This window comes from Notolepis coatsorum, assembly GCF_963971535.1.
Source record: "Notolepis coatsorum genome assembly, chromosome: 2".
NCBI classification, from domain to species: Eukaryota; Metazoa; Chordata; class Actinopteri; order Aulopiformes; family Paralepididae; genus Notolepis; species Notolepis coatsorum.
Window position 1 is genome coordinate 178,173,161 of NC_140166.1, and position 27,988 is coordinate 178,201,148.

A 27,988-nucleotide genomic window follows, 5' to 3' on the forward strand; every position below is an offset into this window, starting at 1 on the left:
AGCACGGTCGGACGGGAGTGGACTGCGTGTAGGCTATTGGCTACTATAAGGCCGAAAATAATCGGTCTTTAACAGATAATAACGAGTATAACGAAGAAATGGTTGGTTGTTTATAGAACGAGCCGACTATTATCCTATTTCGTTAGGCCAAACCCCTCCTCTCTCCATTATATTCTCAAAAAAGCCTATAGCCTGTTGTGTTGTCCTATATATTGTTCCACAAAAGACTGAAAATCGAAAACGCTGCATTCCTTAGAGGTCTTTTCAAACGCATATGTTTGCTTCAATAAATGGGTGATTATTACGGGTGCGGCTTGCTGGCAACGAATATAAGCGCTCTTCTAGACGGACGCGCTTTCAGACCCTACGCCTCCTCCCCGTCTCCGGCTGCCCTCCTCGGTCAGTTGCGCCCCGGCTGCTCGCCCTTCAGCACCACGTCCCCGCTGCTCCCGTCAGCTGCTGCGCATCTGCAGAACATGCAGGATGAGCCTGTGGGGGTGACAACAACCACGCAACGACCCCCGTCAACCGAGGAAAACAACAGCAACACTAATATCATCATCAAAACTGGGAAACAGCTGAACCAAACCGGCTACCACTGCAGCCAGTTGGGCTTCTTCACGTCGGACTATAATAACCATCTAAACCAGAATCAAGATTTTCCCGATTTTCATCAAGAGACATTTTGTCCGACACAGTCTATCTGTGACCTTCAGTACGACCGGAAAATACATCAGCGGTTAAGTCAGCAGCACACCGAGTCGCCCCCACCCCAAGGGAAACCCAGTCACCTGCCGCAGAGGCGACCCTTCACCAAACCCGACCGTAACGCGGAGCCTCGCCCCGCGGGGATCAGCGGCTCTCCAGTGGAAGAGACTGACGCCGATGCTGCGTCGCCATCGCCCACTTCTTCCGTAAATCCAAGCAAGATCCAAATGGATTCCCCCATCACCCACCATATAAATAACAGCAATGGCAGCAGCACCGGCAATATGTTGTCCGGAGGTCTTGGAGCCGGTTTTCCGAACCTCCAGACCCAGGAGATGCAGAATCCAAGTGGAGGCGCGGCTTCGCCTCCTCTCCCTGGATTCGGAACCCCATGGTCCGTTCAGACAAGCTCCTCGCCACCCCCCGTACCCAATTCAGTCAACCACCCCATCCACGCAAACGCGATTAACCAGATACCCAATACCGAATCTGACAACAGCTTCTACCCCGGTATCCCCTCCTCCATCAACCCGGCCTTCTTCCAGGGTTTTTCGCCGGTGTCAGCTAATCCGTGCGCCGGGATTAACGTGCAGGGCTTCAGCGGCCCTTTCTCGCCCCAGATAAACGTCCCCCAACAGCCGCAGAGTCGCCGGTCCCCGGTCTCTCCCCAGATGCACCCCCACGGGCAAGGCGCCTTTCTGCAGCAGAGGAACAACTACAACCATCACCAGGTGAGCTACGATTCTCTCTGTTCTCCAGCACTGCTATAGATAGGGGGAGATGACATCCCTCTATCAAAATGGAAATGATTAATTATGTTTATGTTACTAGGCAAGTTCAATGACGCCTAGAACCTAGGCCAGAGTTTAAAGGGATATTTCAGATTTTCTTTAACCATACTCCTATTTTAATTTAATTTTTTAGACACCAATGAGGTTGTTGGTCCTTTATCAGCACAATGCCATCCATTCCGTTTCTCATACAAGTTTCCCAATGCAAAGTCAATGTACAAGCTGACTGAAGCTTATTGAAATCTGCTTTGTGTGCACCGTGAAGTCAATTTCAGTGAGCTTCAGTCAGCTTGTACAGACAGTAGCTTGACCCATTGACTTTGCATTGGTTTGTGGCTAACTATACAGAGCTAGCATGGGGAACAGCATGGATTGTGCTGAGAAAGGACTAAGAAAAAAGATCAGAGCTATCGCTTTATTATTCCACACATTGCGATAGTAGCTCCATTATGGTGTTATTACATAATGCCTAGGCAATATTTCTATGCAGAGTAGCCTACTACCAGAACGATGTCCCAAGCAAGGCTTGGGACCATCTTGTGACAGTGCAGAGAAGTGTAGCCTAAAGGTGTGTGTGTGTGTGTGTGTGTGTGTGTGTGTGTGTGTGTGTGTGTGTGTGTGTGTGTGTGTGTGCATGTGTGCGTGTGTGCGTGTGTGTGTGTGTGCGTGTGTGTGTGTGTGTTCAGTCTAAAACCCAGCCCTCGAAGGTAAATCATTTTTTTTAAACGCATTCGTCATGTCCTATGGGCTGGAGTCACTGCTCATGGGGCAGAGGAAGACAGGGGTGAAGAGAGGAGGAGGGCAGGGGTGAGGAGAGGAGGAGGGCAGGGGTGAAGAGAGGAGGAGGGCAGGGGTGAGGAGAGGAGGAGGGCAGGGGAGAGGAGAGGAGGAGGGCAGGGGTGAGGAGAGGAGGAGGGCAGGGGTGAGGAGAGGAGGAGGGCAGGGGTGAGTAGAGGAGCAGAGGAAGGCAGGGGTGAGGAGAGGAGCAGAGGAAGGCAGGGGTGAGGAGAGGAGCAGAGGAAGGCAGGGGTGAGGAGAGGAGCAGAGGAAGGCAGGGGTGAGGAGAGGAACAGAGGAAGGCAGGAGCGAGGAGAGGAGGAGGGCAGGGGCGAGGAGAGGAGGAGGGCAGGGGCGAGGAGAGGAGGAGGGCAGGGGAGAGGAGATGAGCAGGGCAGGGGAGAGGAGGAAGGCAGAGGAGAGGAGGAAGGCAGGGGAGAGGAGAGGAGGAGGGCAGAGGAGTGGAGGAAGGCAGAGGAGAGGAGGAAGGCAGGGGAGAGGAGAGGAGGAGGGCAGAGGAGTGGAGGAAGGCAGAGGAGAGGAGGAAGGCAGGGGAGAGGAGTGGAGGAAGGTAGGGGAGAGAAGAGGAGCAGAGGAAGGCAGGGGTGAGAAGAGGAGAGGAGCAGAGTGAGGAGAGGAGCAGGGGCGAGGAGAGGAGGAAGGGAAGGCAGGGGTGAGAAGAGGAGCAGGGGTGAGGAGAGGAGGAGGGGAAGGCAGGGGCGAGGAGAGGAGCAGAGGAAGGCAGGGGTGAGAAGAGGAGCAGGGGTGAGGAGAGGAGGAGGGGCGAGGAGAGGAGGACGGCAGGGGTGAGGAGAGGAGGACGGCAGGGGTGAGGAGAGGAGGACGGCAGGGGTGAGGAGCAGAGGAAGGCAGGGGTGAGAAGAGGAGCAGGGGTGAGAAGAGGAGCAGGGGTGAGGAGAGGAGCAGGGGTGAGAAGAGGAGCAGGGGTGAGGAGAGGAGCAGGGGTGAGGAGAGGAGCAGGGGTGAGGAGAGGAGCAGGGGTGAGAAGAGGAGCAGGGGTGAGAAGAGGAGCAGGGGTGAGGAGAGGAGCAGGGGTGAGAAGAGGAGCAGGGGTGAGGAGAGGAGCAGGGGTGAGAAGAGGAGCAGGGGTGAGGAGAGGAGCAGGGGTGAGGAGAGGATAGGAGGAAGGGAGAGGAGAGGAGAGGAGGAAGGCAGGGGAGAGGAGAGGACTGAATCTGACTGTTGTTCTCGCCTGGGGCTGGTACTGGTACTGGGAGGCTGGTACTGGGAGGCAGTCACATGGCATGAGACCATCCATGCCTTGTGGTTCTCTCTCAGTGAGAATACAAAGGCTTGCAGGTTTTCTTTTGTCCTAAATGGGGGTGTAGAAAAAACATCTATATGATCTTGGAGGCAGGGCTGTACGTTAACTTTTTTTGCACATAGCACTGGTGCTACAGAGGTTGATAGTTTTGTAGCACAGGCCAAAATCTTGTAGCACAAGTATAAAACGTGTTATATTTGTAACAGTCACAAATGTGCCTATTGTATTTGTGTTATTTAGTTGCAGTGCCATGTTTGGCTGTCATTTAGTATATCGCCATGTGTTATTATTACTATGATACTCTCATATGCTATTTTCAATTAATATCATAAACAACATAAGGAATATTAGCATAATTTTGAGTGGACTGAAGGAATGAGTCAGCGTTAATAGTTTTAAATGCAAATAATTTATTGAAACATAGAAGTGGGGTCGGTTGGGACACACACACACACACACACACAATGGGGGACCCTGATGTAAACAAGACAAACGTCTTTCTCTGGTCTGCATCCCCTTAACAATTGTGTGTATTGAGCCGTACTGTACCCATTCTGCAATCTGTTAAATAAAGTTTTCATTAATTCATTCACACACACTGTTTCAACTCACCACCCCCGCATCATATTGTAGTCTAGTCTGTCTTCAAACTTCCACTCCTCTCGAAACTTGTTTATATTTGAATATCATCATTATCTGTCCATCCTCAGTTTACTATAATATACTCCTGTCCTGAGTCCTGACTAGTGACTTCATCGTCTTTCCAAACGCACGCACGCACACACACACACACAGGGAAGGGGAGAGAGTGCCCCCCCATTTCCCTTTCCACACTGTGTCTGCGCCTCTGATCAGGATTAGCTTGTTAGCTTGCTAACGTTGTAGTGATTGTAATGGTACATAAACGTTAATTTCGGGCGATGTGCGCATAAAGGAATGGCGACGGTGCAAAGCATGTAGATGCATTTGACCCGTTGCGAGAAAGAAAAAACACCACGGACTTATTTCGGGACGTGTAGGCGCGCACGAACCGACCAACGCGCTGCTCTGCTTGCAGATAATGCAGAAGCACAAGCACGGATAGGGCGGATACGACTCGTCGAGTTGTCACAAGAGTTTTTTCAAAATAAGAGTATCATATGCACCTGAACGTTGCTAGCTTTCGGAGCCTAGCTGGAGCTGCGCGTGGGCAGAAATGAGACCCGCTACAGGATTTTCAAAATAAGAGTATCTATATGAACCGAATCCCTATCGCACCAGTGCTACTGAAGTAAATCCATCCATCGCACAGACAGCTGTTGCTGTAGCACGTGCGATATATATGTCGCACTGTACACCCCTGCTTGGAGGGTGTGTGTGTGTGTGTTTTGGAGGTAGAGGTGGTGGTGGTGGTGACGGTGGTGGGTGGGGCAGGACAGAGGATAATCAGTGATCATGCGAAAGCTGTCTCAGCAGGAGACTATAGAGGAAAGACCAGCAGCACCAGAGTCCCCCATGAAGATACTATGATGTTCTCAGGACCCATGTGTTCGCTCTCTATTTCAGGCTTCACATGTGATTAAGCTCCAGTCGGCTACAGATTTTCTTATTGTATGTGTGCGTGTGTGCACGCAAGTGTTTCTGTGTGTGTGTGTGTGTGTGTGTGTGTGTGTGTGTGTGTGTGTGTGTGTGTGTGTGTGTGTGTGTGTGTGTGTGTATGTGTGTAGGTGTGTGTGTGTGTGTGTGTGTGTGTGTGTGTGTGTGTGTGTGTGTGTGTGTGTGTGTGTGTGTGTGTGTGTGTGTGTGTGTGTGTGTGTGTGTGTGTAATGACTGGGCCCCTGGAGAAGTCAAGTGAATGGGCCCTCGTCAAACCTGCTTTTACTCATATCATATATTAAACATACGTTTATTGCTGGCCTCCATGCCCTAGCAGCTGGCCCCGAGAAATCGTTTTTTTCCTCCCATTAGGGGCAGGCCTGTGTGTGTGTGTGTGTTTATGTTGTTTATGTTTATTTAGGATCCCCATTAGCTTTTGCACTTGACAAAAGCTATTCTTCCTGGGGTCCGGGTTGTGTGTATGTGTGTGTGTGTGTGTGTGTGTGTGTGTGTGTGTGTGTGTGCTTGTGTGTGTGTGTGTGTGTGTGTGTGTGTGTGTGTGTGTGTGTGTGTGTGTGTGTGTGTGTGTGTGTGTGTGTGTAATATGCTTGCATACAGTATGTGTCCACGATTAATCATATATTTATATCCTATCCTTGATATGAATTAATGAGAGATCAGCAGATCAATATTCCAATTATTTATGCAACACAGAGATCCCTTAGAACGGTTTACAATCAAAGAATGTATTGATACCACTCATTGGATATCGGACCGATACCAGGCTGAAACAGGGTTTCATGTCGGAGCATTTCCCCAATACTCTGGTATCAGGGCTTCTTGTAACGTGTTAGAAGGCAAAGCCACTTGATTCTCTGCATTTGTGGAACATAGAAGGATTTTGGATCTCTCTCACGGAGGAAAACATTTATATATCTCAATCATTTCTGCCAATGACCCCAAACGAATGGTCAAAGTCTACACTGTTAAAGATAGTGTTCGGATCGGTTCCTGTCTGGTATCGGATTCTGAAAGTACAGGATTCAGAATAGATGTCAGCAGAGTGATAACAGTGCCTCCCTATTTCTTTTTATGAATAAATAAAGATCAACACACTGTTATTCATTTTCCTGTGAAAGCATGTGCGAGAAAGCATGATGAGTGTTGTATGGTCGGAGAGTTTATGTATGTATGTATGTATGTATGTATGTATGTATGTATGTATGTATGTATGTATGTATGTATGTATGTATGTATGTATGTATGTATGTATGTATGTATGTATGTATGTATGTATGTATGTATGTATGTATGTATGTATGTATGTATGTATGTATGTATGTATGTATGTATGGCCCAGAGAGGGGTGGGGGGGTGGGGGGGGGCAGATAGAGAGTGTAATGTTCACTGGTGGTGTCGCAGTGTGACGGGATACTTAGTATTAGTCTTAAAGCCCTAAATCTTCTTACCAACCCACCCACCCTGTTACAGGAGCAGGTCATTCAGGCTGTTGCTGAGAGAGAGAGAGGGGGGGGGGGGGGGAGACAGGATAACAACAAATGCTTGTATGTAGTTTATGTCAAAAGAGGTACAAATAACATTCTCATTAACACTTGATCTTTAACCTCTCATTCTCCAACCCCCACCCCGTGTCCTTGCAGCCCATGGTCAAGCCGTCTCCCTGGGGCAGTCATCAGGGGAGTGGCTGGGGTTCTGGTGGGATGTCTTGGGGCAGGGACCACCGCCGCGGGGTTGGCATGGGCATGCCAGGCTCTGTCACCCATGTCTCGCCCATGAAGAAGCCCTTCGGCAGCAACGTCATCGCTCCCCCGAAGTTCCCGCGCTCCGGTGGATCGCTAGGCCCTAAATCCTGGATCGAAGAGAACATGTTTCGAACAGATGGCAACAGCAACACCTTGTTGCCTCTGCAGGTATGTGTTGTTGTTGCTGCGCTGTGCTTTACTTGACTTGGCATGTTCCTGTTATGTCTTGAGTCGGTGGGTAAGTGGAGGTTTCATATTGTGTTGCTGGATTACTGTGTTATTGCTTGTGTGGTGAGAGTAAACGGTTTTAATGGTGGGAAAGTACTGGACGCACAGGATTACTGAATCATTTCCTGAATTAGATATTGGATCATGAGAGTGAGAGAGGGGATAACATTTTTGAGAGTGCGTTTCCAAAGCAGAGAGAGAGAGAATGTTATGGACCTATTATATTATTGTAAGGATTGAGTTGGAGGGGAACAGTCCATTGGATTTAGAATAGAATAGAAATACTTTATTCACCCCGAGGGAAATTTGGCACTACAAATCGCTCACAGTAAACAGTAAACATTTAGGTACATTGGCGGTTCAGAATCAACATTCTATCCGTTAGGATTAGAAATTCTCAATGCCAAGAATTTGCTAGTACCTTCTTAATGCCAAGTTCACAAATACCAAAAATCTATTTATTTATTTCAGTTTACAGTCTTGTGATATGGTTTCAACTTTCCCATGACCTTAGAACTATAAATCTTTAGCTTGCTAAATCCTACAAATTGCAAATATTAGGCAAGCAGAAAGACTCAGACAATATACCGTAGGCTAGGCTACTGTACAAGCTTTGTAACACAGCGGGTACTGGTTAGCCTTCCCCACCACACATGTTTTTAACTGTTGAAAAAGGTTGTATATTGAATAACAATTAGTTTGGTATGGTTTTCCACCAAAATATTTCAATAAACTACTGAAAATGGCTTAGCAGCATCCCTACACCTTTGCCCTCATTGAGAATCCAAGGATCTATGACACCCACCCCCTCACCTCTTCCCCCAAGCTGGTTGACGTTCTCTTTTTCCACCTAAACGGTTCGCCAAAATGTGTTACACCCAAACACAACACTTCTTAGTTAACACAATCTTGCTATAACTAAGAGATTTGCTGGGGGAAAAAGTGTTTTTGTGCATAGATCACTAGATGTATCAACTTATAATACGAGTTTCGCGTTAGCATTTCACGTTAGCCGTTAGCATTTCCTGGATCACAGTGTGGCCAGCTGAGCAACAGCGACCATGATGAAATTGCAGGATTAGTTGCGTCACACTCGGGTGACAAGTTCTGCACAAATAATAATTTGTATAGTCAAAGTCATGCCTCCAAGAGTTAACTGTAGAAAAGATATGTTTTTGAGTGGAGGGGATCTTTAATACTATACTTTAATACTAGATCTTTAATAATATCTTTAATCACTGCACTCATTCTGTCTCACTCTCTATCCTTTCTCTAGTCTACAGTCAATTGGTCCCCCATGGCACGTTAGCAAGTTATTGAGTTTCATAAATGAAAAGAACACGTCAACATTATGGGAACACGCTTACCGTCTTCTCCAGAGTCAGACAAGAAGATAGATACCAGTTTCCTCTCTATGCGTTCAGTTGAAAGCTATCCGGCTGCAAGTTCGCCTAGCTTAGCACAAATTAATGGAAGCTAGCCTAGCTTCAGATTCTGGCAGAGGTCTTTTTGGCCAACGCCTATGGCTAGCCACACCGTATCCGCTTCCAGTCATTAGTGCTAAGCTAGGCTAACTTGCAGCCGGATAGCTTTCTGCTGAACGCACAGAGAGGAAATTGGTATCTCTCTGGAGAAGAAGGTAAGCGCATTTACTATAATGTTGACGTGTTCCTTTAAACTAAATTCACCTGGCACTTAAGCAACACACTCCCACAAAATGTACCCAATATCATTGCCCTTGGAGCTTGGCATCAGCCAATTGGACCCATAGCCAATGCTTCTTAAAGCCGTATTGGCAGATACCGATTGTCCGTCCGATACATGCATATGTATCTGTACAATAAATACAAAGTACAAAAGTAGTAATGATCTATCTCGGTAAAGATATGTGGTCTAGGAACAAGATTGTAAAGGCTTCATAAGTATACACACATGATGTACTAGAGAACATGCTTTTCAATTTGTTAAGTAGTATTATTTGAATGAATGAATGATTTTATTTCTGTCTTCTTTTACAAAGCAATGTACAGTAGTAGAACATTTATAAACGGAAGGAAATGACAGAAAAGGTGTAGGCTGAAGCCGAGGCTTATAATTGCCTACCCCTTTTACATTACATTATGATAAATAAAAATAAATAAAAAACACAATTCAGTACATGATTTTGCAAAAACAAAAGATTACAAAAGTGGTATAGTTTTATATACAAAACATATACACATTTATTTATTTGTTTTTTATATATATAAAAAAAATCACGATTTTAATACAGTTATGTTATAATAAAATATAATTAGGATAATAATAAGGTTTTATATTTATGTATCACCTTATATTTGAATAATTTCTTGAATGTATGTATCGAACTACACATTTTTACTTCTTTGTCACAGTTATTCCATAGTTTTACCCCTTTAACAGATATACATCGACTTTTTTATTTCCATGAAAAGAGAGCCCGTCACGGGCACACACTAGCCTATCATAAGTCGGCACTGCCAAATTATTTCCCGGTACGACCAGCTGAGAAAATATTTGCGCCTCCAGCGCCACCAGTGGCAAAAGTTGAGTCTGGAGCGCCCCTCTTCCTTCTCCAGGAAACAGGCCCGGCTCCATAGATTGTTCATTTCCATAAACAGTGTCCGACCCGGGATTCTTCAAATTCCAATTATTTTCCTTCCTTCCTTTCTGTTTAATGTTTGTCAGTGACACATTTCTGCCATGTCACGGTTCCTAACATCACTCGAGACGGATAAACACGTCTCCACCGTGTTATGGTTTCAGCATCACCCAGACAGATACACAAAAGGAGACACAAAGGAGATGGGAAAAGGGTCAAGTACATAATACCTTTATGAATCATTCTATATTGTGCCTTTAGTAGACTAAACAGATCCATACAACGTTGACAGTAATTTCCCCCACTGTTTAGGCATTATAAAACCATCCTCAAACACCTTAAACCTAGAATGGAGCTGATGCTGGCTCCCCATAACTGACATGCTTATGTTCCCAATTGTGCTTAAGTTGAGGTTTTCTCTCCCCTAATGCCCGGCTGTAAACAGGCCAAGAAAGACCATGGCTGGACTGCAATAATCTGATATTACCCAACCAAAGCCTTTATCTGGGCCTACCTTCTGCTGCCAGCAGCAGCTCTCACTGGTGGCTTCTAGTTGTCCCGGATACCTTGGCCTGTCATCACCAACAGTACACAGATGCACCATTAGACTGCGTGCCAAGCGTGCCGTTTTCTTTTGGTTCAGAGCTTGTAATCCAGGATCACTGGTTGGCTGTAGTGTATTATTGAGGGGTTGTCAATGATGATGACATTATTAATAGAATTTAAGTAAGCAGTAAACAGATCAATAAAGTAGATATCAAGTATAGGGCTTGGCAATATATTCATATCTTTCATATGTATCTGTTATTATATCGTGGGTTTTCCATACCTAAGCTGATATCATGGTATATATCAAAAGAAAATTAATTATCATAGTTGTTTTTTTTCCACCTCACCAGCCCTAATCAAGTGTGTTGTATGTTGGTTGCCATGATGATTTAGTGAACTGTAAGCTTGACTGGAACACGGTCCATATATGGTGAAATTAACAGTCATCCTTCTTCTTCTCCCTTTAATGATTTATTTTCTCTGTACTACTAGGCTACTTAAAGTTAAAGTGCCCATAAAGTGAAAAACGACTTTTGACTTATAACCCTATTTTCCTGGATGTGTTGTACAGCTATATATCAAAGGAGTTTGAACTGACTTCTCTCCATTATTATGCGCTGTAAAATGCATTTCCTGCTATTCCTGTAGCTTATTATGTGATATGCTGTTCGACCAGACCATTGTGTTATTTAGATTATATGTGATATGCTGTTTGACCAAAACATTATGTTATTTAGATTATATGTGATATATTGTTCTCCAGAACATAATGTTATTTAGATTCTATGTGATATATTGTTCTCCAGAGCATTATGTTATTTAGATTCTATGTGATATTATTGTTCTCCAGAGCATTATGTTATTTAGATTCTATGTGATATATTGTTTTCCAGAGCATTGTGTTATAGAATATATGTGATATATTGTTCTCCAGAGCATTATGCTATTTAGATTCTATGTGATATATTGTTCTCCAGAGCATTATGTTATAGAATATATGTGATATATTGTTCTCCAGAGCATTGTGTTATAGACTATATGATATATTGTTCTCCAGAGCATTATGTTATTTAGATTATATGTGATATATTGTTTTCCAGAACATAATGTTATTTAGATTCTATGTATGATATATTGTTCTCCAGAGCATTATGTTATTTTAGATTATATGTGATATACTGTTCTCCAGAGCAGTATGTTATTTAGATTCTATGTGATTATTTAGATTCTATGTGATAAGCCGTTGGACCAGAACACAATGTTCTGGGTCTTGGTGAGACTAATAGGAGGGCTGCCTTGTTGGTTCGGTGATGATCTCATAACCTCCATCACAGCTCTCCGGGGCTAAATGTTCTCCCTGTCTCTGGGAGCTGGTCCAGAGATCCTGGGGAATCCACTGTTCAGGCTACTCACAAACATACCTTACTGCCCCTAAAGTGAATAAATACGGAAAGAATGTTAATCCAAGCGTGTGCTACTCGCACTCTTAAATGTTAAGCCACACACACAAGCGTGGATACACACACACATGCACGTGCACACACACATGCACGCACGCACGCACACACACACACACACACACACACACACACACACACACACACACACCACACACACACACACACACATGCATACTGCACCTCATGTGACACTGTGAATAATGTGAATATTCCTCAGCTAGTCAGATAGTAAATTATATTGACCATATTGATCAAATCGTTTACACTGCCTGTGTTGTCTTTTACTACCTGTATACTGTGTTGTTTTACTACCTGTACCCCTCCCCCCCTCCCCCCCATGCTGCTATGATGCCTGAATTTCCCCAAGGGGATCAATAAAGGAATATCTTATCTTATCTTATCTTATCTTACACACACACACACACACACACACACACCACACACACACACACACACACACACACACACACACACACACACACACACACACACACACACACACACACACACACCAGAGGCTTTATTACCATAAGCCAAATCACTAAGGCGTGTTGAAAACATGACGCTCAGCATAATTATGATGTTCATATGATGCGTGTTTATTTTTGTAGCTCCGTGTGGTAATTAAACGTCTCCATACCTCTCCTCCCTTTTCTCAGGATCGCTCTAGAATGTACGACAGTCTGAACATGCACTCTCTGGAAAGCTCCCTGATTGACATCATGCGGGCGGAGCAGGATCCAATGAAGGGTGAGACTCTCTTTGTCTGTACCGTACAGTCCTGTTGGGTTGGTGTGAAGAGAGGGTGTTTAAAGGGGAACGACGCCTGATTTCAGAACTCATACATGTTATTCTTCTGGTCTAAGACGGCACAAATATATTAGTGAAAATGAGCAACTCTCTCCCAAATCCCCAAAACTAGAGCGCTAAAACTTGTGATGTCATCAAGTATAAAGTCTGAAGCTGCTCCATACACTCTAGGGCTGACCTCGACTAGTCGAATTATCGACTAATCGATCGAAAGGAGCCGTAGTCGACTGCCAACCTCTTAGTCTAATGGAATTTGTTGAAAAAAAGTATATATGTATTTTTTGTCATTCTTTCCAAAAGCAAAGAGGCCTAAAAGCGTGGCTAACGCTAATGGTGCGCATACCAGCGAGGCTAACTGCCTAAGAAAACTGGGCACAGTGAGGCACTGAAAGAGGATTTCACTCGTCTAATGACACTAGACAAATATCAAGATGTATCCATCAGTGGACAATTGCATGCTTTCGCAGAGGACAAGAAGCCTTCAGTTGACTCATTCAGACATTAAGCACGCCCCACAGCCCAAATGGAATGATAAAAAATAAAAAGTATATATACGTATATATTTTTTTATATATTTATTTGGCATTTGGGGGGGGGGGGGGGGGGTAGTCTATTGGCAAATTTTGGCCAATCAAAGTCGACTATACAAATCCTCAGTCGGGGACAGGCCTAATACACGCCATAGACATTGGGAAAGGTTTTATAGAGAACACCCTGTTTCAGAACCAAGAACATTACAATAGAATAAAGCTTATTTGGATATAAAAAAAATTATACTGTGGGTCCACAAAATCAGTCTCCCATCTCATTGTCAATGGAGCAGCTCCAGACTTGACATCATACGTTTGATTCTTACTTCTCTGGTTTCTGGCTTTGGGAGAGAGTAGCAAGAGTACTAACGTATTAGAATATTTTTTTTTACTTGAGTGGTGTTCCTCTTTAAGTCGGGGGTGCTGTAATGTACTGTACGTAGAGAACAGGCCTAACACTGACTGCACACACACTCGCCCCAACACAGGGCCGTAACACAGGGCCGTAACACAGGCAGTGACACAGGCAGTAACACAGGCAGTGACACAGGACAGTGACACAGGACAGTAACACAGGGCCGTAACACAGGCAGTGACACAGGACAGTAACACAGGCAGTAACACAGGGCTGTAACACAGGCAGTGACACAGGACAGTAACACAGGTCCGTAACAGAGGGCAGTGACACAGGGCAGTGACACAGGGCTGTAACAGAGGGCAGTGACACAGGGCAGTGACACAGGCAGTAACACAGGGCAGTGACACAGGGCTGTAACAGAGGGCAGTGACACAGGGCAGTGACACAGGGCAGTGACACAGGACAGTGACACAGGGCCGTAACACAGGGCAGTAACACAGGGCAGTGACACAGGGCAGTGACACAGGGCAGTGACACAGGCAGTAACACAGGGCAGTGACACAGGGCCGTAACACAGGCAGTAACACAGGGCAGTGACACAGGGCAGTAACACAGGCAGTGACACAGGCAGTAACACAGGGCAGTGACACAGGCAGTAACACAGGGCAGTGACACAGGGCAGTGACACAGGACAGTGACACAGGGGCAGTAACACAGGGCCGTAACACAGGGCTGTAACACAGGGCACTGACACAGGGTTGTAACACAGGGTTGTAACACAGGACAGTGACACAGGGCAGTGACACAGGGCAGTAACACAGGGTTGTAAGTAACACAGGGTTGTAACACAGGACAGTGACACAGGGCAGTAACAGAGGGCAGCAGTGACACAGGGGCTGTAACCAGGCATGCAGTCGTGCACAAACGCGGGACGCCGTTTAGGTATGTCACTGAGGCAGAAGTGCGTGCGGATGTGCACGCGCACACAGGAATGCGTTCACGACTCGTCGCGCCGGCCGGCACTTATCACCTAGACTTTGCATAATAATAGGATACCGATAGGCGATAGCATAACAACGGACTGCTCTCCTCCACTACCGCCTCTCCACCAGCGTCAATCCGAGTCCTCGGAGCAGCCGCCCAGCTCCGGCGGGGAGTCGCTGAAGGAAACTGTCCTTCTGTAAACTGTCCTTCTGTAAACTTCTAAGTTACATTGTTTATTTAGTTTGTATTTACTTTTCTAGTTTAAGTTAATTAAATTAAAGAAATTGTAACTACAATTACATTTAAAACATTTATGCATAATAATCATCTCTTTCTACTGTGCGCAACCGAGGGAACATGTATGCGCGTGCACGCGCGTGCGCGGGAGCGCGCGTGCACGTGGCGTTTGGGCATTCCCCATATTACGACTGCACCACTGGCTGTAACACAGGGCACTGACACAGGGTTGTAACACAGGGCTGTAACACAGGGCACTGACACAGGGCCGTAACACAGGCAGTAACACAGGGCCGTAACACAGGGCTGTAACACAGGGTTGTAAGTAACACAGGACAGTGACACAGGGCAGTAACAGAGGGCTGTAACACAGGGCACTGACACAGGGCAGCAGCAGTGACACAGGGCCGTAACACAGGCAGTAACACAGGGCTGTAACACAGGGCACTGACACAGGGTTGTAACACAGGGTTGTAACACAGGACAGTGACACAGGACAGTGACACAGGACAGTGACACAGGGCAGTAACAGAGGGCAGCAGTGACACAGGGCAGTGACACAGGACAGTGACACAGGGCAGTAACAGAGGGCAGCAGTGACACAGGGCAGTGACACAGGACAGTGACACAGGGCAGTAACAGAGGGCAGCAGTGACACAGGGCAGTGACACAGGGCAGTGACACAGGGCTGTAACACAGGGCACTGACACAGGGTTGTAACACAGGGTTGTAACACAGGACAGTGACACAGGGCAGTAACAGAGGGCAGCAGTGACACAGGGCAGTGACACAGGGCAGTGACAGGCTGGTTGCTCCCGGAGGTATGTTGTTTTTCCACAGAGCAGCTTATTTTCTCTCTGCTGCTGAGAGCGTATTACTTCTACCACCGGCTGTGTCTCTACATGACCTTACTGCTCTGACCCTGCTGCTGCTGCTGCTGCTGCTGCTGCTGCTGCTGCTGCTGCTGCTGCTTAACCTGGCCAGCACAGAAAGCAGCGTGAACAGAGGAGAGGCCGAAGGCCCAGTCCTCATAGGATACTAACCAGGCCCAGAGACTCTGTGTCTGCTTTCAAATATACACCCTTTTCTTCATGTTTTATTTACTGATGCTTTATGGCATATATCCTATATATTCTATACCTTACACCAGTGGTGCCCAACCAGTCGATCGCGATCGACAGGTAGATCGCAGGCTGATTTCAAGTAGATCTTGATTAATAAAATTTGATTATTAAAAAAAAAAAAAAAAAAAAAAATTTGCTAAATCAACTCTTCCTCTCCTTGTTAACTACAACAAGCAATGCTGTTTGTTATTTAAGATGAGGTCGGACTCGGCACTGACAGATTTGTGTTCATTATGCTGCTTTTATAAAGCCTCAAATGACTGCTTACAATATACAATTTTGGCTGGTAGCTCTCGGGCTAGGTGGTAAATAAAAAAGTAGATCTTGGTTCAAAAAAGGTTGGCCACCCCTGCCTTACACCATTCACTTTCTTTAATTTATGCTTCCAACGTACATACAGTAGCATACATAAATCAATAATTGCCTGTCGACTGACAACTTACCAGACCACTATCCAAACGGTTCTCACGCAGTCAACCCGCCTGGTTCCCCCCGAGCAGGTTAAAACAAATGCAGAGGCGTGGCGTCATTAACATTTTAAAAAGACGTAAGAAAAGTACAGAACTTCTGACAACCTTTCCCCCCCCGTGCAGGCGGGCCTGAGCAGGGCAGTGTAGGGTGACAGTAACTGGGCCGGCTCGGGCCATCCAGGCTCAGCTGCTGGGACATCAGAGCAGCAGTGTCGGATGTCTCTGCCACACTGAGCGGCGTCCCTGCAGAGCGGACAGCACAGTTAACCTCAGCTTCAGCTGCTACAACAGTTGGATTTGGGAGGCTTATTTACACATTTTTCTTTTTAGAATATGGCCTAGGAATAACACCGACAAATGAGGCTTGTTCTAACCATTTTGAGTGTAAATACAATCCACCCTTTGTGTCATTTGTATAATGATTTGCGTGAAGCACCATTACGTATCGTGCTGCGGACCCTATGTCAGCCTACATGTATCGAGGACTGCGTCTTTAATTCTTGCGTGTGTGTTTGAATATTTGTAGATTCAACCCGGCTAGATCTGGGTGTCAACCTGTACTTTCTAGGTTGAGTTTCTTGTTTTTCCTGCAGGAGCAGGTGGGGGGGGGGGGGGCACGGGCCAGTATGCACAGCAGAGGGAGAGGAGGAACTAGACTAATTTTAGACGTGATCACACTTTCACACGCTGTGTGTGACAGCCAGGAGAGGAGAGGAGAAGAGAGGAGAGAGGAGGGTTAGGTAGGGTGGGCTCTGCCATTTATAGCCTCGCCGCGGCTAAGCTAGCAGTGCGAACTGACTGGTAGTAGCACCACACTAACAGGGTCCTATAAAACAGCATGGTAAAGCTAGCATAGAAAATATATTAGCCAATTTGGAATGGAATGTGTATGAGTTGGCATCTTCTCAACTGGCAGAGATGCAATTCACACATTTAACACATATAGGCTTAACCCTTTATGAGGCTGCCAGATGGTTTCATTAGTAGCAACCTAGATTCCATTTTTCTAGGTTCTCTCCCTATTAAAAAAGGTAAAAAGCCAGAGAACATTCTGTCTATTCTGCTTCCTTAGAGCAGGAAAGCAAATGATTTTTGAGTTGTGCCAACGGCAAACCTCACAGGACCACTCCAGGATGGTGAAGCAGACTGTCCGTAGCTTTGTCTTGTTTCCTCATGTTGCCAGCTCAAGCTGTCTTTGAGGATAAAGAGGGGTTTTGTTCTTCCTCAATCTGACCAGAGAGAGTGCTCAGTGTGATCATGTGACGTCCAGGCTGCTGCTGCTGCCACATACACAGGCAGGCACCACGGCTCTGTGCGTGTGTGTGTGTGTGTGTGTGTGTGTGTGTGTGTGTGTGTGTGTGTGTGTGTGTGTGTGTGTGTGTGTGTGTGTGTGTGTGCGTGTGTGTGCGTGCACGCACCTCACCCTGTCCTCTCCATCTGCTCTGTGTCTCATCCCTATTTGTGTGTGCATGTTTGTGTGTGTGTGTGTGTGTGTGTGTGCGTGCGTGCGTGCATGCGTGTGTGTGTGTGTGTGTGTGTGTGTGTGTGTGTGTGTGTGTGTGTGTGTGTGTGTGTGTTTCCCATGTCAGGCCGTGTGGGATGCCCTCACCCCGGGTCCGACGGCCTGCTCATGCTCAATGGTAATTATCCCTCAGCACCAGCACTTCCCCCGTGTCTCTGCTCCATTCATGATGTCTTTATTCTCACTCTTCATTAGAGGAAACAAACAGGCCACAGCATGGTCTTCTCTTGGGAGGTGAGGTCCACCTGAATCCTCCTCTGTCTGCTGTCTGATATACTATACTATACACTATGTCTGATATACTATTATACAGCGGATGTTTTGTTTGTTATTTTTCTAATACATTGCCCTGAATTCTTAATTTTCTTTATCGAATTTCTTTATTTTCTTTATTTTCTTTTACATGAAATATAAAAACATGACAACACACAATACAATAATAATAATAATACTAAACAGGACTTCACAGGACAATAATAGTAGTAACAATAACAATAAAGACAATATAAATGACAGTAGAATTAACTAAATTTATAAATACAGAACATAAAAACTAAATCAAATGATATTATCACAGACACCATAAAAGACATTTCCTTCCCCACTCTCCCCCCCACCCCAGGACCCCCCAGGACCAACACCCCGATCCCGCTCCACCGCTAGATTGTGGCTTTAAAACGTTCTCGGCCGCTGAGACCCAAAGTGCAATGCTGGCCTGTCCAACCCCAATCACATGTGCAGTATAAATGACATACATTGCCCTGAATTCTATAGTAATCTGAGCAACATAATTACTAGGATAATAAGAAGAGGTTGGGTCGGTAATGTTCAAAAAGGGGGCTGTGACCCATCCTCGTCTTATGGTATGGTAGTTGTATATACCGGTATATATATATTTTTTTTTTAATATTTTTTCTTCCTTCTTTTTCCATTTTTCTCCCCTCCCAATGTTAGTCGTTATGCCAATTCCCAATCCCCTTCCTGGTCGTTGCGCACTCTACCCCCTACCGTCGGTCTGGGAGGGCGGAGTCTATCACATGCTTCCTCCGACACATGTGTACCCAGCCCACCACTTCTTTTCACCCGGCAGTGCGGACTCTCAGGCTCACTGAGAGAGTGTAACGTGTGGGAGGTCACACTACCTCTCTTAGATCCTTCCCTCGCTGTGCAGGCGCCCCGACCGAACTGTAGGAGTCGCTGTCCACAACGACCCAGACCCACCCACCGGCTTCCCTCCCGCTGATTCTGCCAATCGAGCCAGTATGACGGCCAGCCAAGCCGGAAGCAACGCTGACAGCTGGATTCGATACCAGTGTCTCTTGCGTTGGTGACGAGCGCTGGGTGGCGACGAGCTGCGCCACCCAGCCGCACCGTAGTTGTATATTCTACTAGGCTTTAACAGTTTTACTCTTCTTTGGGCATATTGTGTACAAGTGCTGTTTTTGTCACTTGTAGCATCTGTTTAGTACCAGCTGTCCTCGACGCTTTCAGATGCTTCCGGCGATTATCATGTGTAAAATAAGTGTTACCTAGGAATGTTTCACAGTGGTGCTCCTCACATGATAAGCTGGAATGTTCCGTGGTTGAAAGTCACATGAGCAGCTGGAATGCTTCATGGCACATGTCACGTTTAGGTCATGTCTCCGTCCACTCTTGGCACGACGAGGACCGTCGGTGTCCATCGATTACCGTATACAGGTGACCTACGTCCCTGTTGGGTACAGTAGCTCTGCGGAGACATTTCATGCTGTTCATGTGTTGGTGAACGTCATGGTAGAAAAGCCGCACAAATTTCACGTGTGATTTCAATGGAACTCGTCACATGTGATTTTCACGATTCCCACGTGGGCCTAACATGATTTCTCATGTATAATTTTCACGGTATACATTTAGAAAACTTTGCTTTGACATATTACCACATATTGCTGTCGCATGGAGACGATTGTGAAGGTATTGTGATCTGATTTAATCGCGACGGTACGTGAAAACCAAAGGTGCCATTAAAATGATTCATATAGGAAATCATCTTAACCACATATGGGATTATGTACCGTACTGTAAATCACACGTGAAGGGTTTCAAAAAACATATTTCAAACCCATGTAATAACGTGAGAAAAACAATAATCATGTTCAATAAAAGGAAATCCCAGGGAGTAGTTGTTAGTGGTAAGATATAAAGACCTTGAGACCTCTCTGCAGGTATGAACCCTCACAGAAAAGTATCACCATATATCTCCAAAAAACGCATGATGGTATTTATTTAATGGTGGAAATACCATGACACTACCATTGGTGTCACGGTTTAAATTGGATTATACCGTGGTGTCATTTAAGTGCAAAAGTTGAATCATGGCATTACACGACTTTTACCATCAATTATTTATACAATGGTTAGTATTAGGGATGTCCCGATCAAATTTTTTTGCTCCCGATCCGATCCCGATCATGTGATTTTGAGTATCTACCGATACCGATCTGATACAAAAAAAAATCTTTTTATTTTTAAATTTTTTTCCCAATTTCTCACATTACATTCACCCTGAATGTTGACGTTATCCAGGTGAAAAGTTTACTTCATTCAAGCGAGGCATTGCAATCCTTGACATAAATCATTTGATGTATAATTAAATCAAAGGAAATGCGTTTGGGTCTGAGAGTGTGGCTGGTCTGCTATTCTGCAGCTGGATACTATTGGTTTGTTTTGGCAAAATTCTTCTGCTCTGTGTGAAAATAAATAAATGAATGATGATATGCAATTTAAAACCAAAACGAAGGCCTCAGTATGAGTTTAAGACGTGAACATGGTCATGTTTGTTGAATAAAAAAAAAAGTTAAAAAAAATAAAGAAATAAAAAAAATCTTGATTTTTTTATTTATTTTTTGCCGATCCCGATCTTCGGAAAATCACGTGATCGGCCCCGATCACGTGATCGGATCGGGACATCCCTAGTTAGTATCATTAGCATCAAAAACTACCATGATACATTTTTGTAAGGGTATAACGTCTATCTCTGTACTTTGCTTACATGCAGCCAGGAGCTATGGGAGACGTAGAGGTAAACTCATCCTACAATGTCTGTGTTCGTATGGCTTATTCGACTAGAGCACGTTTGTAATGTTTTAAACCACCACCAAACTGAGGCCTCGGGTCTGGACTTTACTCTGGAAATTATCTTCCTATTCTGCTTCTATTGTCAGGAGTATTTCTACAGTGTTGTTGTGTCATTGATATTAATTAATAATTGAACCCTTGCGTTGAAGAACCATATGACCATAATATCTTTGGACAGCCCCATGTATTTGCAGTCGTAAAGTCAATTCACACCAAAGAAGTGTGAATGTGATATATCACAAGGAAGTACTCAACCTCTACTGTCTTTAACTATGAATGAACAAAGTTTAAGAACAATGACCCTTTGAAACTGAAAACAGAGTTACCGGTATATGGTTCTTCGTCTGAGGTACTCGGTTATCATTTCGGCACAATAATCAGATGCAGAAAATAGGGTGGCGGGGGGGGGGGGCTTAACACACAGTATATTTTGGATTCCATTGTGTTTCTATCCAGACATGCATGTTCCCGGGGGTCTCAGGTTGTGTCACATCTCGTACTAAGTTCACTAGGACCATTACCTTAACTATGCCTCTGCTTTGCTGCTTGGTTAACGGCTTATAATCCCACAAGGCTCCCTTTCCCACACCTGCTTCCTACACTGCTCTGAGTGGAGTGTTGCGTGTGTCCCAGAATTGGACCTATAAATACTAGATTGGACATAATCCTCCCATCACTTTAAGCTTGTGCTTTATCTCGTAACTACTGAGCATAATGGCGGCGCGATGAAAGTGGACACATGATTTTATAGACAGCCTCTCTTCTCCGAATTGGTGTTTGTTTGTATGTCCTTTCAATGGAGTAATAATAGAGGCATAATGCTCTAGTGTTAACACGCTATCTCCACGCAAGATAGGAGTGTTGTTATCACTAGTGTTTGGTGTGATGTAAAGTGATTGGTTTTTGGATAGTGTGTGCTTTGCGGGTGTGTCGTTGGGAATGCTTGATGTTTGCTCTCGGACTTACCTGTTTCCTTGTCTCCGACAGGACGCTCCTCCCTCTTCCCTATCGATGACAATCTCCTCGACGACGGCAACCATGGCAACCAGGGTGTTCCACCCAACTGTTACCCGCATCAGAACGGGGAGCGCATCGAGCGCTTCTCCCGTAAAGTGTTTGTGGGCGGCCTGCCCCCCGACATAGATGAAGGTGAGAGCTGGGGTGTGTGTGACACCGACCGTGTTTACAGACACATTGATACTTCTATATGATTCAGCATTGTGTTCTCCAACTACGGAACACCATTTATGATAGCCCAGGATAAGTGCAGACTAAGAACTGGAGCAATATCACTGGGGTATGGCAATATTAGCCAGGATACTGAAGCATGTGAACGCCATAACCAATTTACTGTCTGGGTTTTCTGGTCTATGTGAGTTCTGTTTCCATGGTAATATTCCCTTTACTCATGTATATGGGCATATTGGTAATGGGGATATGAAGAGGTATATAAACTTTCATCCTGCCGCATACTCAGAGAACACAGCAGGGGACACACACACCACTGAGGATAAACGGGGCTACCGTGGACAGGGTGAGCAGCTTCAAGTACCTGGGGGTCCACATCTCAGAGGATCTGACATGGACAACACACATAGACTCAGTCGTGAAAAAGGCGAAGCAGCGCCTCTACCACCTGAGACAGTTAAGGAAGTTCAGAGTATCGGGGAAGATACTCCAGTCCTTCTACTCCGGAGCTGTAGAGAGAATCTCGACTGAAAACATCACTGCCTGGTATTGAAACAGCACGGCACAGGACAAGAAGGCCCTACAGAGAGTGGTACGCTCAGCTGAGCGTACTACGGGTATTGCACTACCACCCCTGCAGGTCCTATATAACAAGAGGTGCAAATCCAGAGCCTGCAGAATAATGAAAGACCCTCACCACCCCAACAACAGCCTGTTCAAGCTGCTGCGGTCAGGCAAACGCCTGCGAACACCAGCAACTAGGACAGAGAGACTTCGGCTCAGCTTCTTCCCCCAGGCCATCAGAGTCTTGAACACTGAACTCTCCACACACAAGCACACATGAGCACACACACAACACACACACTGTACACGCTCACACACTAGCAGTCACTTTAACATGAACACACACACACTCATGCTGCACACGCTCACACTTATGGTCACTTTTACACAATGAAAGGTCACTTTAAAAACAAGAACGGGAGTGGTTCTTGTATAGTAAATAGATGGATAGAAAGCGAGCATAAGGACGCATAGTATAACTTGAGATTGTATAATATAGCATTGTATAGCAGTGTACATAATGACCCAGTGCCTCATCCGTAGCTAACAGTGTATTGCACTATCACAGGACCTAGCATGTCTTACCATGCTTTTGTAAAAATCATGTACATATACCTGATATGTCTTACTCTTATTACTTGTACTATTGCACAAATGTCGCATTCTCATTCTATTGGATTCTTATTATTGTATTATTGTATTATGCACAATTGTTGCGGGCAAGACCCCCCGCATTTCACTGTATACTTGTATGCCGTGACAAATAAAACTCTTGACTTGACTTGACTTGACTTGACTCTCCCCCATCCCAATCTGTGAGGTCAGAGTACCTCTTTTTGTTTCCCTAGACAAACTTTAATAGTACCTCCAAATAGGTACTCTGACATCACCAATTGGGTCGGGGGCCGAGTGTGCAGCATGGCGAAAATATCAGCCACTAGGGTTTAGTTGCTCTTTAACCAGGATATCAGTAGCTCCGGAATATTAATGTGCATGTAAACATACTCGCCGTTTCTGAGAGTGTTTTTGTCGGTTGCTAGGAAGATCGTAATCCACACTCCTTCCTTCTGTCTTTCCTCAGATGAGATCACTTCAAGCTTCCGTCGCTTTGGCCACCTGGTGGTGGACTGGCCACACAAAGCAGAGAGCAAGTCCTACTTCCCCCCTAAAGGTACTGGCCAGGGTTTTACTGCCTGCCCTAATTATGCACAGATGGTGTAGGATTTGATCGGTTAAGATGATCATAATGACAATTCATTTTGAAAGCATCTTGAGATCTCCCCCCTTGATATCCGCACAGTGTGTTTATAGTGTTTATAGTCAAGTGCTATTCCATATGCTTCCAGATTGTATCCCCTTGACGATATCTGTGTGTGTGTGTGTTTCCTAGGTTACGCCTTCCTGCTGTTCCAGGAGGAGAGCTCTGTGCAGGCTCTGATAGAAGCCTGCATGGAGGAAGATGGGAAGCTATATCTCTGTGTCTCCAGCCCCACCATCAAGGACAAACCTGTGAGTCCCACAACAGCTGTTCCCTGTCACAATAGGGCTGGGAGATATGGAAGAAAAATAAATATCATACAGATGGACCTTTTCACAATATATGCTGATGGATATTTATTTCTGGAATTCTCGGAATAAGAGAGTGGTGACTGAATGTGAAATATGTATTTGATTTTAGGTACAAATTCGTCCGTGGAACCTGAGTGACAGTGATTTCGTGATGGATGGCTCTCAGCCTCTCGACCCACGCAAGACCATCTTTGTGGGTGGGGTGCCTCGCCCCCTCAGAGCAAGTAAATGCACCTACTATACTATAATAACTGTACACAATATTGAGCTCACATTTACCCCTGTTCTCCAGCCCAGACTGTGGATCGAGACGTTCGTGTCGCCTTGACGGGTAGATCCTGCGAGAGTTGATGTGTGTTTGTTCAACATGGGCTCTCAGAGCTGGAGTTGAACCATCTAGAGAAATTAGTGTGACAGCTTCTCCCCCTCCACACTGTCGCACCTCCTCCCCCATCTCACCTCCTCCTGTATCACTTCCTAATCCCCTCCCCCCTTTCTCTTTCCTGTCTCTCCTTTCTCCTCTCTCTTCCCTCGCTCCCCCCACGTCTGCCTCTTGACAGTCGAGCTGGCCATGATCATGGACCGTCTCTACGGCGGCGTCTGCTACGCCGGAATCGACACCGATCCAGAACTCAAGTATCCCAAGGGGGCGGGACGCGTGGCCTTCTCCAATCAACAGAGCTACATCGCCGCCATCAGCGCCCGATTCGTCCAGCTGCAGCATGGAGACATTGACAAGCGGGTAGAGTGCCCCCCCCCCCTCTCTCATTATCAACAGAGCTCTGTCGGAGAAATTCTCCCTGTGTTTTTCACAAACAGAGAGTGTGTGTGTGTGTGTGTGTGTGTGTATGTGTGTGTGTGTGTGTGTGTGTGTGTGTGTGTGTGTGTGTGTGTGTGTGTGTGTGTGTGTGTGTGTGTGTGTGTGTGTGTGTGTGTGTGTGTGTGTGTGTGTGTGTGTGTGTGTGAGTGAGCTAGTGCTCATTAGGAAGTGTGGTTCAAAGCAGCGTTGAGTGTGTGTGTGTGTGTGTGGGCGCACACACATGCATGTGTGCCATCAGCACCATCACACTCATATAGTCAGTGCCTAGTTGCTATGGTGAGGAGAAAGCTTGTGAGTGCTGATTGAATTAGCTCCCTGTATCCTCTCCTTGCAGCCCAGACTCCTTTATCTCAATATTAGCCACTAACAAGTTATGTTCTTTGATATGTGATATGTATTTATTTTTTTGTATAGTTGATCCATGGAGGGTTAGCTACCAGCTGTGTGAAGCCCCGCAGATCCATCCATGTGCTTAGTTCTCTGTTACCCTCTCTGCTCCCTCAGTAGATGCTTTGTTACCCTCTGCTCCCTCAGTAGATGCTCTGTTACCCTCTCTGCTCCCTCAGTAGATGCTCTGTTACCCTCTCTGCTCCCTCAGTAGATGCTCTGTTACCCTCTCTGCTCCCTCAGTAGATGCTCTGTTACCCTCTCTGCTCCCTCAGTAGATGCTCTGTTACCCTCTCTGCTCCCTCAGTAGATGCTCTGTTACCCTCTCTGCTCCCTCAGTAGATGCTCTGTTACCCTCTCTGCTCCCTCAGTAGATGCTCTGTTACCCTCTCTGCTCCCTCAGTAGATGCTCTGTTACCCTCTCTGCTCCCTCAGTAGATGCTCTGTTACCCTCTCTGCTCCCTCAGTAGATGCTCTGTTACCCTCTCTGCTCCCTCAGTAGATGCTCTGTTACCCTCTCTGCTCCCTCAGTAGATGCTCTGTTACCCTCTCTGCTCCCTCAGTAGATGCTCTGTTACCCTCTCTGCTCCCTCAGTAGATGCACACGTGAACCCTTGCTACAGTTTACACGTTGCCATTTAAACGTGATCATTCGGTCACACCGAGATGCATTCGCTGTCAGATAAGGACAGTCCCAGGTCAGATTCCCGCTCGCATTGTGTGATCCGATGAGCCAGGCCGGGATCCCGGGTCAGGCTCACATCGTGATCAGAATTCTACACAGTGTTGACGCATTACAGCCACAACAGCAAACTTTTTTTTTATTATTATTATTTTTTTTATCTCCTTTTTCTCCCCATTTTTCTATTTCTCTCCCGTCCCCAATTTCGTATTGTCCAATTCTACCCTCCCCTGTCTCGAACGCTGTTAGGCCATGCCTCCCACAAGCCGGCTGCAATGTGGACGAAGCCTTGCATCACGTGTTCCCTCCGGTACTCGAGGAGGCAGCCGTCGCATCTTTTCACCTGCACAGCGCAATCTCTCAGCGGCGAGCATCTGCGTGGGAGGGACACGCCGCCCTCGTCGCTTCCTGATTCTACTGCGCAGGCGCACCAACCGACCTGTAGGAGTCGCTGTCCACAACGTCCAATTCCCACCCACCAGCTTCCCACCCCCTAATACTGCCAATTGTATTAGTATGAACGACCAGCCAAGCTGGTAGCAACGCCGAGAGCTGGGCTCGAACCCAGCATCTCCTGCGTTGGTGGCGAGCGCCTTGCCCACTGCGCCACCTAGCCGCCCTGCAAAAACATTTTGGCCAAGCATGGACACACTCTGCAATGCCAGAGTGACCATCAGATTGTAAGAATCGCGTTGAAGCGAGAGGTGTAACCAACCCTCTGTACCCCCCCCCCCCTTGTGTGTCTGCTCTGTGCGCAGGTGGAGGTGAAGCCCTACGTGCTGGACGACCAGCTGTGTGACGAGTGTCAGGGCGCCCGCTGCGGGGGGAAGTTCGCTCCCTTCTTCTGCGCCAACGTGACATGCCTGCAGTACTACTGCGAGTTCTGCTGGGCCAACATCCACTCGCGCGCCGGACGGGAGTTCCACAAGCCGCTGGTCAAAGAGGGGGCCGACCGCCCGCGCCAGATCCACTTCCGCTGGAACTAAAGAGAGGGATACGACCACCACGGTGACACGGTCAGAGGGAGAGAGAGAGAGAGAGAGGAAGAGAAACACTGGTGGACAGGAAGGAGAGTATCGCTCTGCCTCTTCCCCTAAGCTAGCAGTATAATCCAGTACATAACAGTATATATATATATATATATTATCTATATATCTTTTCTAGCAGCCAAACACCACAAGCCTCAGTTTTTCACCAAAACCCCCTCACATCTCAGGCTCTGACGACTCTACGACTCTTTTGTGGTACTTTCATGTTTTCTAAGAGGAGATTTGAACAGGAAAAAAAGAAGAAAAAAAAGAGAGATTGATTTTTGTAGTTTTCTTTTGAATTATTATTATTATTATTTTTGTATGTTGAGATTTCAAAGTAGATATGAGAATGTTTTTGCATGGGGGCAGCCTGTCTGTCTTTATGTCTGTCTGTCTGTCTGTCTGTCTGTCTGTCTGTCTGTCTGTCTGTCTGTCTGTCTGTCTGTCTGTCTGCCTGTCTGTCTGTCTGTCTGTCTGTCTGTCTGTCTGTCTGTCTGCTGCTGCTGCTGCTAGCCACCCCCAGCGGGTGTAGCGCACACGTATTTCTGGGTAAATCTTGATTCTATAATCTCGACACCGGCCCCAGGTCATTAACCAAAGGTAGCAAAAAAGAAACGATAGGAAAAGCATAAAAATTTGAAAAAACTTCTGCCACAAAACTTCTTTTCTAACGTTGCAATGTGCTCTTCTCTCCTCCCTGTGGGGAGGTTAATGAAAACGACGATAGGGTTATGTCCACGCTCATAATTGACCCGTAAAATGTTACCTCAAAATATTAAAATCTGGTTTATATTAACTGTATTTAACAATAACATTTTGAAATAAAATACAAGCTCTGCTGC

General features: G+C 46.0%; 1 protein-coding gene across 2 annotated transcripts; it reads left to right on the forward strand.

The window, feature by feature from the left end:
• Positions 1–27,981, forward strand: cpeb2 (cytoplasmic polyadenylation element binding protein 2). Of its 2 annotated transcripts, XM_084338224.1 has the most exons (10): positions 1–1,439; positions 6,798–7,067; positions 12,416–12,506; positions 17,859–17,909; positions 21,893–22,054; positions 23,739–23,828; positions 24,048–24,166; positions 24,336–24,450; positions 24,787–24,968; positions 26,874–27,981. In XM_084338224.1, exons 1-10 carry the CDS (start codon positions 291–293, stop codon positions 27,099–27,101), a joined length of 2,457 nt encoding a protein of 818 aa, XP_084194350.1. In that variant the 5' UTR covers positions 1–290; the 3' UTR covers positions 27,102–27,981. The 2 variants fall into 2 exon arrangements, with proteins under 2 accessions (XP_084194350.1, XP_084194351.1); XM_084338225.1 differs by lacking the exon at positions 17,859–17,909.
• The last annotated feature ends 7 nt before the right edge of the window (positions 27,982–27,988 follow it).

Bases quoted from the DNA above. Each gene is read 5' to 3' on its own strand.
- cpeb2 (XM_084338224.1), top strand. From the start codon at position 291: ATGGGTGATTATTACGGGTGCGGCTTGCTGGCAACGAATATAAGCGCT. The intron at 1,440-6,797 runs GTGAGCTACGAT...GTGTCCTTGCAG, and splicing joins ACAACTACAACCATCACCAG to CCCATGGTCAAGCCGTCTCC. The intron at 23,829-24,047 runs GTACTGGCCAGG...TGTGTTTCCTAG, and splicing joins GTCCTACTTCCCCCCTAAAG to GTTACGCCTTCCTGCTGTTC.